At 40.2% G+C, this 12703-nt stretch overlaps 1 protein-coding gene across 2 annotated transcripts in view; it reads right to left on the reverse strand.

Annotated features, from left to right (window-relative positions):
- The window catches only part of Pcsk2 (proprotein convertase subtilisin/kexin type 2), a 263957-nt gene that overhangs the window by 98968 nt on the left and 152286 nt on the right, over nt 1–12703 (reverse strand). For both annotated transcript variants that reach the window (XM_048347415.1, XM_048347416.1), the window contains one exon: nt 12547–12584. In XM_048347415.1, the coding sequence (XP_048203372.1) occupies nt 12547–12584 (38 nt within the window). The remainder of the gene's footprint in view (nt 1–12546; nt 12585–12703) is intronic.

Below are 12703 nucleotides of genomic sequence, written 5' to 3' on the forward strand. Positions count from 1 at the left end.
GAACTCATGTTAAAGATGAGGAAACTGAGGCACAGAATTACATGGCAAGGAAATAGTTGGAGATTTGAATTCAGGGATCTGGTTCGAGCATCTTTAACTCATGCTATCTTTGAGTCTCTAGTTATAGGAGAATTATTATTTATGAATGACCCACATGTTTTGAGATTGAAACAAACATTAAATATATAGAAACTGAAAATTGATCTATTTATTAGTAACAAAGAAAATTGATTAGTTCAGGCTCAAACATCTCTATACAAAGTTTAAGTGAATTTTCTCTTTCTGTATAGCAAATCACCACAAACTTAGAGGCTCAAACCCATGCAAATTCATTATCTCTGAGATTCTAGATAGAGATCAGATGGGTTCTTTGTCCAAAGTTACAGCTGGCTGAAATCTGGCTGTACTGGCAAGGTAGTCTCTTCATATTTAATTACTGGTAAGAATCCACTGATTTGAGGTTGTAGCTATCATTTCTCCTACAAGTACTCCTGTAGACACATAAAGAATGGTCCAGGTAGTCCCCTTCACATTGTGACAAGTGCTCCTCTCTATTGCTTAAAATATTTTGAACCTCTTCCTTCTAGGATTTTCACATCTTTATTAAAGGGTTAACCAGATTAGTTCAGGCCAACCCACAAGAATTTCTTCTTTGTCTATTTTAAGTTCAACTGATTAGGAACCTTAATTACAGTTGAGAAACCCTTTTAACTTTGCCATATATTGTAACCTAATTATGTCAATTATGTCCCATCATAGTTATAGGTCCTGCTCACACTCCAGATTTGGGAAAGGGAGCATTATTGAGTATTTATATCAGGAACTCAGGATCTTGGAAATCATTTTAGAATTCTGCCTGCCATACCAAAGATTTGTCTTTGAGGAAAAAGCATTGAGAGATTTTAGTGGATGTAATCCAGTTGCAACAGACTTGTAAGCCCTCACAATTCATCAGTACAACTACAAAGGTATCTCACATGTTAGAAAACTTCATGGCTCAGAGTTTTAGCCTCCTTAATTGAGGCCTAGGCATTGTTTTCTGGTCATTGCTGCATTTTTGTTGGTGATAGATAGCAGGCTAGATTTTTGGATGTCATCAGGCCCACATTTGCTCTAGCGATGACCTCACATGGGCTAGGCTTGGTGAACACCCAGTTAGGTGCTATTTCTTGGTACTAAGCCATTGGTGGCCCTGTAGATGGTCATTAGTTTGTTGGCCACCAAAGGATACTTCATCCCACTGTCCTTCTGGATGGGACACAAGGGTTCCAGCATCTGGGCAGGCCCATTGCAGATACCTAGATCCATGGCTCTAAGGAAATATTATTGGGAAGTTGGTACAAGAAGAAAGGAAACCATTAAAAATGTCACTTCAATAATTGCAATGTTTTTCATTATAACGGCAGGAAGGAGTTGAGAAGAAATTAGTTATTTGTGAAGATAATGTTAAGCAAGGCCTCGTCCCTTTATAGTGTCCTAATGACTCTCTGTGGTAGAAGGCCAAAAAGAAAATAAAAGTGGAATGTTTCCTACTTTAGGAATTCAGACAGTGTATATTACTAGTACAGGGAAGAGATATTTAAATATTTTCATCTTTGTATAAGTGCCTTTCTTGTGGCTTTTTATGTAGTAATACTGAGCAGGTATATTTGGATATAAAGTGAATAAAATGCTAATATTAGCATCTACCCATCTGTTTGTCCACCCACCCTCCCACTCAACCATCTAACCTTAATTTTTTTTTTTTTTTTTGCCAGTCCTGGGCCTTGGACTCAGGGCCTGAGCACTGTCCCTGGCTTCTTTTTGCTCAAGGCTAGCACTCTGCCACTTGAGTCACAGCGCCACTTCTGGCCATTTTCTGTATATGTGGTGCTGGGGAATCGAACCCAGGGCTTCAAGTATACGAGGCAAGCACTCTTGCCACTAGGCCATATCCCCAGCCCCTAATCTTAATTTTTTTTTTTTTTGGCCAGTCCTGGGTCTTGGACTCAGGGCCTGAGCACCAACCCTGGCTTCTTCCTGCTCAAGGCTAGCACTCTGCCACCTGAGCCACAGTGCCCCTTCTGGCCGTTTTCCATATATGTGGTGCTGGGGAATTGAACCGAGAGCTTCATGTGTAGGAGGCAAGCGCTCTTGCCACTAGGCCATATTCCCAGCCCCTAATCTTAATTTTTGTATAAATAAAAATATTCTTTTTTGGTCTCTGTCTCTCTCTAGTATTAGTGTTGAATTTGTAGTGTTCTACAAGAGAATTTTTTTACTTTAGTTATTTGGTTTAGTTGTTATTAAAAATATAGTTATTATTATTGGATCAGACAGGGTCTTCAATTGTCATTCTCTAACCTGTGCTTCCCACGTAGTTGGGATTACAGATGTGCACCATCATGCCTGGCAGAGAAAGTCTCTATTAATGATCAACCTGGGGGATGAGACCCAGTTGATTTGCTCACAAGTAAGAAATATAAGATGTTATGCTGGATTTAAAGTCATTTAAGTTTCATCAAAGAGATGGGGTTTGTCAAAAGCTTTCAGGAAATTTTGGGATAAGAATGACTTTTGTGTGTTTTCACTTTCAGTCTAAGCTTCTCGGCAGAAGCAAACTTTTTGGTGGAAATCCAATCACCCATTGGTCCAGTATCATATTGATCAGCCTTCTAGACAGGTTCTTAGATAACCTCCCAAGAAAAAAAAAATTCTACCTCAGTGTAACAAGTTGCTGCTTGCTCTTTCAGTGCATTTCTATGGATTTTCTTCTCTAACAGGGTCTATTTTGTTGCTCATTCTGCTGCATTCCCAAGTGGATGGTGTTTTACTTCTAAAAGAGTATTAAGTACATGATAGTGTAATAATACATGTATGTGGAAACTTTTTGAGGGCAGAAACTGGATTTTTCAGCACCTTGTACACAGCAGGAAGTCAACATAGGGGTCTTAAGAGCTGTTTGGGTTCCTTGGAACAAAATGTAGTCTACTCAGCAATTTGGGGAGAAAGAAGATTAATTAGATCCTTTTCCTTGCTTTTGCCTGTAGCTTTGACTATAGGTCCAAACAAGGAGTTTTATTTCATTAAACATTAAGCTTTTATATTCTCCCTATTATTATGCCAAAATAAGCATTTGGAGAAATGAACTGTTTCCTCTAGTCCATGGATTGAGTTAATGATTGTCACTTGAATGACAGTCTATGGAAATACTCATGAAAACAATTCTCATCCTAGTGCTCAGCCTAGTACACTAAGACCAGGTCAGCACTTAGCAGTGCATGGAAACAAGCCAGCCTCTCCTTTCAGTAAGACACAAAGGGCATTTAAGCCTCAAGTTCATATGCATTATTAATGTCCTTATTTAAATATTCATAGTTTTAAAAGCCTGGAGCAATGTATGTGATCAATACTGCATGGCATCTGAGTCATCCCCTGTCTCTGAGAACAGTACCCATCTCCAGCTGTCACCCTTTTATCATGGCGGCCATGTGCCACCTGGAGCCCTGGTGTGCGCACTGCTGCTGAGCTCAAGGCACTTCCTTTGGGCTAAGTGCTGGCAGCTCTTCAGAGCTCTCCACAGGCCTGCTCTTCAGAGACAGTCCTGTCAGAACCCATGAAAAGAATGCAAAGTGCAGGCTTAGGGCCAGGCTATTTTTCTTCTTATGAGCACTTCTGTTGGTAAAATAACAACCTTGCAACTTCAATAATGTTTCAGATTTTGAATTGAACCAAGAAGTATAATGTGTCCTCTCTCACTGGGGGACCTAATTATATTTCCACCAACCCAAGAAGTTCTCAATGTTATAGAAAAGAATAGCTTATGGTTGTGTACATGTGAATTACCTATCTTGCAAATCATGTTTTCCCTAGGTCCATGAGATCTCAGTTTCTGTCATCACTATCATAAACTACAAAGATTCAATGGTGGTATTTGCCTTTGAGAAAATTAGAGGATTCTGCATGCTAGAATTTCCATTTACCATCGACTTATGGTATGGGTTGGCTTCATTTGGAATAGCATTGAAATAATATTCAATACAAACTAACAGGTATTTATTAAATGACAGATTCACATTATATTAAGTATTAAGAGGGATATAAGGTACATAAAAGGCAAGCACTATCCTACAAACTATGACCTAATTATGATGTGCATTGACTATAGGAGAATAGTATTGCTGAATAAATGGAAACCCTAGAATAAATAATCAAGTTAATCACATCAGAATCTTGGAAAGGTTTTAAGGTTTTGTTTTTTTAAAACATTTCTATGAGGCTTACAGCCTTAAAGATTTAACTCAGTTGGTCTAGGGTAGGGCTAACCTTACATATTTGCCTTTAATGGTGTCAAAGCAATGTATATTCACGCTGATATTCAATTTTTGATGCTTTCCCTGGGTTAACAATGCTCAGCGTAGTCTTGTGATGCTTGGCTGTAGCACTGACCCACTGTCAGCTGTCAGACCTGCCGTCAGAGGAGGAAGCCACTGCTAGTCAATATCCTACTGCATTGCCAGTGTTTCCTGGATTCCAGTATTCAACAAATGACATGAAATACTAAACACTTGATTACAAAATAGGCTTAGCATGAGATTATATTACCTGACTGTAAACTAATGTAAATGTTATGAGCACATTCAAAGTAGGGCTTGCAAAAGAAGGGTGCTCTGCAAGTCAGATGTATTAAATGTACTTTTGACTTAGGGCACCTTTCATTCGGATGTGTTGATGGGACACAATCCCTTTCCCCACTACTGGGAAGCATCTGTATTTCCTTTTCAAGTTACATTGGGGTGGATGTTCAGTACTGTGGGAGGACTGAGGGAGGTCTTGCTTGAGAAACAGTTTCATACAAACACTGTAACGCATCAGCGGCATGTAACAGTGAGCACTTATATAATTTAGGAGTCTACAATTCAATTCCAGGTAGTGTAGGCTGGGCACCTTTGCTGTTCTGGCAGAGTTGCTTGTTTCTATTTGTTGCCTGGGGTTTGATTGGCACTAGTACAATTCAGCTAGGAAGCTCTGCTTCTTACTGTGGTTTTGTGGCTAATTTGAGTGGCAGCATTTCAGGCTATCCTGGTGGGATCAGCTCTTTTTCATGTGTCTCTCATCCTCCTCTGGGTCTAGTGGCCTACTCTTGGGGCTAATGATGATGGCAGAGATACAAGAAGGGAGCACATGGGAACACATAAAACAACTAGAGCTGAGGCACTAGTATACATTATACCTTTTTCCCTGCACAATTAGATATGATAAATTGTAATTTCTAAATTAAGCACAGTAAGAGCTTAACAGTAATAACTAATGGTAAAATAGAATAATGCTAATAATACAGTAGTAAAAGTTATGTGTAGACCAGGCTAAAGTCTTTAATCCTAGCTATTTGGGAGAGAGATCAGAGGATATGGTTCCATGGCAGCTGAGGCATGAAAGTTTCATGACAGTATGTCTTCATTGACTAATGGCTCGATGCAGTGACATCATATCTCAGCAAAAAAGGTAGCACAGAGAGGAGGATCATAGTCTAGGAAGGACAGGAGATAACAGGAGAATCTATTTTGATGATAACCAATGCAAAAAAGGGCTGGCAGTGTAGCTATCTCTGTCCCAAGTTCAAACCCAGTGCCACCAAAAAGAGATTACGTAGATATGCTCTCTCTTAAAATATTATACTGTACTCACTCTTTTTGTAAAGATGTGAGATGATACAACTGTGTGATAAGATGAGTGGAATGAACAATGATGTAAGCAATACCATAACATTAGGTTACTATGTACTTGAATGTAACCTGCATTCAAGAACTACAATCTGGGACATCTGTCAACTAGAAGGCTGTTCACTAATGGGTCGGTGGCATATACTGGACAAAGGCATGATTCATGGAATGGGTGAGATAGAATAAGATGGTGCTGCATTTCTTTATATGACTCAAAACAGCACACCGTTGACAAGCTGTATGTTTCTAGAATTTTCCACTTAATATTTTCAGATTCTTGTTGACTGTAGCTCACCCAAATCATGAAAATTAAAACCACAGATAGGAAGATGTAGGAAATCTACTTCACCCCTTTCAAGGGAGGATATGCAAAACCCTAATGTAGAAACTGGGAATTGGAGTCAGTGCTGTCTTCTGTATTTGCTGCACTCAGGAATTTGTGGAAAAACTCTAGGACAAACACAGGAATCTGCATAGACGTTAGATCCTTAGCAAAGAATCTTGAAGCTCCCCAGAGGAAGATCCATGTTCCATACTAAAAGATGGAAGCTTTTGTGCCAGGAGCAATCCTCCTCACCCTCAGGGCAGGGGCCTGCAGCTCCCACTGTGATCACTTAAACACAAGGAAGTGTGGTTTTCTTGGCCTGGAGAAACCTCATCTGGAGAAAATGCTATTTTACAACCCTTTTACCTACTTTGTGAATTAGCCTTTCCATTTGATTTTTCCATGAATATACTCTTAGTTCAAAGACCTGTGACAGAGGAAAGGGTGTAGATCAGGAATTCTGTTTCCTCTGTAGCATTCTTCTTCATTATATCTCTGGCCAGGAAGAGTGACTCTCCTCTTTCCCTTTATCTCCTCTTTGCTTGGATGTATTTGGTCTTTCAGAGCCTGTGAAATTTATTTTGGTATCCTCTGATTTTTTTTTCTTTTTTGGTCTTCTCTTCCCTAGCCCCACTTTTACTTAGCTTGGATCAGCTGCCCTGTTTTCTCTTTTGATAACTTTGAGCCCACTGGGAATCATGCTGAGCAATTGCACTGGTTTCCTTATGCTCAACTCGGCTTTATCTCCATTGGCATAACCTGACATTATGCCGAGTTGTAATCGCAACGCTTTTGGGAAGTTAATGGATGTTTATTGAACATTCATTATATTATATGCCAGGCCCATGATACATGTTATCTCAAAAATACCTGACAATGCCAACAAACCTGACCAAAGTTCATTCGGTCCATTTCACAGATGAGGAAATGAGACTCAGAGAGGTTTAATAGGCTCATGTAGGGATCCACAACAAGGACATCGGGATGTAGGAGATACACTCTGGTTTGACTTAGTTTCCAACATCCATCATCACACTGTCAGTATCCCGACCTTGCTGTCAGCAGATGTAACCCTTGAAAGACCCTATTTGCTGGACTTCATTCTGCTTGACTACAGGGCAGAGCAGAAGAGCCAGTAATGGATCCCTTCTCCCTGTACTTCAGCCCTGCTCCAAGGTAGCAGTCTTATCTAGTGATGGGCAGGAGTTTGTGGGCACTCTGAGACAGTCTCCATCTATCCTGTTTTCCTGAGCTCTTTTGGAAATCATGTGCCTCTTACCTTCAGTGGCAATTTGCTTAATCACACATCCCTTTTTGGTTACCCTCTCTTTTGATGATCACTTCCTTTCTCCCCTTCTGGTACTCCCTAGGATTTTCTTCTGAATGAAGTAAGGCTGTTCCTAGATATCCACATGAGATTGGTTGCAGGATATTCTGCCTCTTCACCCAAGCATACCCAAATCCACGGATGCTCAAGCTTAGATAAAATGGTGTAGTATTTGCGTACAACACAGTCATTTCCTTCCTTATGCTTCAAACCATCTCTATGTTTCTGATGATGCCTAATATAATTTAAATTCTACATAAAAACTGTTATTTTTTTAGGGAATAAGGACAAGAGAAGAATCTCTGTACATAGTCAGAAACCACAAGTACACAGTTGACTGTACTTGACTTCAAGTCTTGGTCTCATGGTCTTCCTTTGCGCAAACCCTAACAGGTAGCATAAAGACTCTCCTTAGGTTTTATAGACCCATGTTGGTGGCTTTAGGTCTTTGAAGCGAAGCTGGAGATGCTCCACCTTACCCGTTTTCACATTCGGAAAACTGCCATCTCATCCATACTCTACCAGTTCCTGAGGAAGTGCTCCTCTATTCTATAGACTTAGCCCAAACCCCAGGCTAGGGTCAGTACCATGAAGTTATTACTGGACTGAAAGCCACAGGGAAAATAGATGAACAACTTCATCATCTGTCTGCCTTTTACCTCCTCTCCATACCTGGGCTCTTACTGACCTGTAGATTCTTCTGAGGTATCTATACTTTATTTCCTACTCATTCTCTGTGGCTCCCATATAGTAGGTACAACACATAACAATTGTAGTGAGACAGAGGAACAATCCAGGCTGTTATGCTGCAGTAAAGATGGGTAAAGAAGGCTCTTTGACCCGGTATAAAATAACCTCTTTGCCAACACTCATTTCATGATATTACTATTGGAGTGATTGGAGTGGATAAAGGAGAATCTTAATTATTTTGAATGGTAAGTCTTTACCAGTGGGACTAGATCCCTCAAATTAAATTCAATCATAGAACAATAGAGTAATAATACAAGTGGCTGTTATTATCCTTTGATCCAAACACTCAACAGGCTCAATGTAGATTTGTTGAATTAAATTAACACTGATGACTTACACTTATATATTGATTTGAAGTTTTCATAGTATTTTAATTCTCAGTTTAATGGAAACACAGAACTGCTGGCATGCCCTCATCCTCTCTTTTAATACAAGGAATGACCAAGCTTTGAAGATGATTGTGCTTTGGGAAACATTTTGCCTGGTTTGATTATGGAGAGATTTTTCTTAAGAAGCTCGAGTAGAATTTTTCACTTTTCACTGAAAATAAATCAGTAACCAAAAGAATATTTTTTGTTTTTCTTTCCACATAGAACTTTTTATATATTTTAACTTGCAAGAGATTTCTAAGCCTATTACTCTATTAGCCTGATCATGACTGCCTGTACCCAGTTTCTTTGCCATGGCCGTTCCCCAAGGCTGGAGGGGCAGAAATGCTGCATTATAAACATCCGTGGCACTAGACCTCCTCCAGTGACTGCTGAAGTTGCTATAAACATACCAGATTCCTCAAGTAACCCAGGTGCCAGATAAGGTCACTTTGGTGGTGTACACATTCTACACCATTACTCAGAGTTCTCTAGTGGGTGAAGTACTAGCTGCCCAGTGTGAAAACTTGTTTGATAATGCATTGTTCATTGGCTGTCTTTCCTCCTTTGACTCACCCTCTCAAATCACCCATTTCTTCTTAAACCTTTGTCTCAAGGTCTGCTTCTGAGGAAACCTAAACAAAGATCTCCTCCTCAAAGGTCCTGAGAAGGGTGCTAGGCTAGCTTATCACATGTAAGCCATTAAGTCACTTAACAGGATGTAATGCTGCTTGCTAACCCTTTGTTCACATAATTTCCCAGCCTATCATTGTGCACTGATTTCATGGCTCTCTTGGGGAGATCTTCTCTACTTGCCACTCTCATTCTGATAATGATAGTGTAAACTTTTAAATTAAAAATAGAGAAGAGAAACGTGGTTAGTAGCTTCAGTCTCAACTCTGCACAGAGCAGAAAGATACTATGATTAGAAAAGGCCATTTTGATCTCTCTGGTGAAAAATTTAAAAAAATGAAGTTTTTGGCTGGATGCCAGTGTCTGTAACCCTAGCTACTCAGGAAGGCTGAGATCTGAGAATTGTGATTCAAAGTCAGCCCAAGCAGAAAAGTCCATTAGGCATTAATCTCCAATTAACCACCCAAAAGCAGAAAACAGAGCTGTGACTCAAGTGGTTGAGCACTAGCCTTGAGCAAAAAAGTTAAGGATAGTGCCCAAGCCCTGAGTTCAAGCCCCTTGACCAGAAAAGAAATAAGCATATTAATATCCAGTTTTCTCACTGAAAGCAAAGAGGCAGGAGAATTCCACAGCCAAGTGGAAATGTATAAAATTGTGATATGCCAAGTGTTTGGTAAATGTTGAAGGTTCATGTCATGCTCTGGATGGAAATGATCAGGGGATACATCTTTGCACAGGAACTCTTTTCCTATTCAGGTATTGAGTTCCATCTAGGTTAATGTTAGGGCAGACATTGCTCTCTGATCACATCCTTGTCCTTCTGAACATTTTCAGACACGGATAACTCATTACTTCTATTTATTTATTGACTTCAATCCCAAGATGAGGTTTCCTTTAAGTGAAATAACAACAACAAAAACCCTGCCTTCTACAGTTGCCATTAGTTGGTTGGAATTTTCTTGGGCAAAATTACCAAACAACTTGAGTACCTTATTGCACAGGCAAATTTAGGATATGTGAAAATATACTTAACATACCTTTTGAGTTTTCTTTTTATTTTCCCAGAACAACTCTTTTCCATTCATCTTTCCTTAGCATTTTATGGTGTCTTTCCACCCTTACATGTCACTGTCATATGAGGCATCAGCTGGTAGCACTGTAATGGCCTAACAAATTAGGGACTGGACAATGTGTAAATAAATTATGATATTTTAAAGCATAACAATATAAGTATGACTTATCACATGGTTGGAGGAGTGTAACTTATGCAATGAGAGTCCAACTTCATGAGCAATCTTGTATTCCAAGGGGCAAGATGAAGCAACATAGGTTTGGACAGGCTAGTGGAACCTCATGTGGCTATTCTGCAAGTGCTGGATCCTGGAGTTGGAGTGAATCATAGAAAGTGTCAGCGCCTGAGGCTGACACTGTGTCTCAAAGTGGTAGAGTACTAGCTTTCCAAAGCTCAAGGACAATGCTCAGGCCCTGAGTTCAAGCCCCATGACTGACAATCAAAAACAAAAGCAAAAAACCCCCAAACACCCCAAACTAGAAAATGTCAACCCCTCTGCAGCCCTTGAAGGTGAACTATGTGGCCCTGAAATTGGGATCACTGCCACATCTCTATGAATAGAATAGCAGAGTCTTGGGAGAAAATGCATTTCTTAGTCTCCCATCAGAGACATCTCCAGGGCCTGCAGTTATGGGGAAAGAGAGAGCCACTGAAGTGTAAGCCAGAGTCAGGAGATCAGGGAATTCATTTAAGAAAATCAGTGAACAAGTGAGCAGACAGCTCCTTATATGTTAGCAGTGGGGAAGGCCGCCATAGAGATAGAGGAAGAAAAGGGTTTCTTAGTTGACTGCCATCCAGAAGACCATAGAGCAGACTCTGCACCTCTCATGTAGTTTATTACTATCTTCTCTAAATGTACTGGTTAACATCATTGGAAATAAAGCTTTGGTTAACTCGTGCCATATCTCTCTGGGACCATACTGGCAGAACTGTGCCCAGGATTCACTCCATATTCTTTAATATTTAAAAAAAAGATCCGTGGCTGGGGATATGGCCTAGTGGCAAGAGTGCTTGCCTTGTATACATGAAGCCCTGGGTTCAATTCCCCAGCACCACGTATACAAAAAATGGCCAGAAGTGGCACTGTGGCTCAAGTGGCAGAGTGCTAGCCTTGAGTTAAAAAAAAAAAAAGAAGCCAGGGACAGTGTTTAGGCCCTGAGTCCAAGGCCCAGGACAGGCAAAAACAAAACAAAACAAACAAACAAAAAAAGATCCATAGATCAACTTGCATGCTTCTAGATGTATAACACAATCGCACTGTTGACCTGCTTCCTGATGCCCAATGCTTCAAGCACATAAAATGTTTGACTTCAAAACTGGACTTAAAGAATGGTAACCTCTTTGTACAACTATTTAACAGTAATTTTTAAAAAGGGAAAAATATCTCTAGTGCCCTTTTGAAATGTAGATGTACGCACTTTCCAAGGAAAGAAATCTAGAAAGTCTACCCCTAAATTTTGGCTTGCTAACCATCCTCCTATTTAGGCCCTAGTTATACTAAGTGGAAGTCTTTTCATTTATTAAGATAATATTTTTTTTTATATAATTAGGTCTGGAGTTTCTAGGGGCAGCATAGCTTACTAAAGGTTGGGACCGTTTTAAATGTACTCACTGAAGTATAAACATTGTAGTCTCAGGTTGAAATAAAGGGAACAGTTATGTTTAAAAGGTTTGTAGGTTTCATCAGGAAAGCAAAGCAGGAGTCATGGGTGGGGGGTCCTAAGCCAGCAGAGTTATGATGCTGTTAATCATCTTTGTCAGAGTTTGCTCAATGAGGTGCCCAAGGTTGTGGGGATTTTCAGTGCAAAGAGGTCATAAGTGATAAAAATAGTGAAAACAGATAATGTTCTTACTTTCATAAAGTGACAGCTTCAATGTGAATTGCTGAGGCTTTTGGCTTTTTGCCTCTGTTTCATCCAGCAAGAACCTAAATGGCTCGTGTCCACCCTTCACTTCAGGATTGTCAGCTAGAGTCTATTTAAGCCTTGCCAAGTTGCTCTCTTCTCCACCTGTTCTGTACCTAGTTTCTTGGCACTGTGTTCTTCCGAACTTCAGCTTGCTTGCTTTTCTTCTCACAAAGCTGCCACCTCTGCTTGCTGCCAGGCCCCATGCTTTGACGTTTGCCTTTGGCCTGAGCTGGGGCTCTAATAAGATGGGCTGTTCTAGTGTGTGTATGTGTGCATGCACACATGAGTGTGTGTTTCAGTGTGTCTGTGAGTTCATATGTACAGGCATTCTGGGTGCAGGCATATGCCCCTATGTGTGTACATGCTTATTTCTGTGTTTATACCCAATTACTAGGGCTCCCCAGAACACTTAAAAGCATGAATTCCTTTGTGTCTCCCAACCCCCAATCAGCTTGTACTTACATAATTGGAGGCCAAGTCTGGGTGGAGATAGTCGATTCCTGTGAAAAGATAATAAGAACAGAGGAATCGAAGGTTAATACCTGCCACTGGACTCAGAAAAGCTGCTCAAGAAAGCACCTTTCATAGAAGGCCAGAACTAGGGAACTTGTGGTAGGGC

This window comes from Perognathus longimembris, chromosome 6, assembly GCF_023159225.1.
Source record: "Perognathus longimembris pacificus isolate PPM17 chromosome 6, ASM2315922v1, whole genome shotgun sequence".
Lineage (NCBI taxonomy): Eukaryota > Metazoa > Chordata > Mammalia > Rodentia > Heteromyidae > Perognathus > Perognathus longimembris.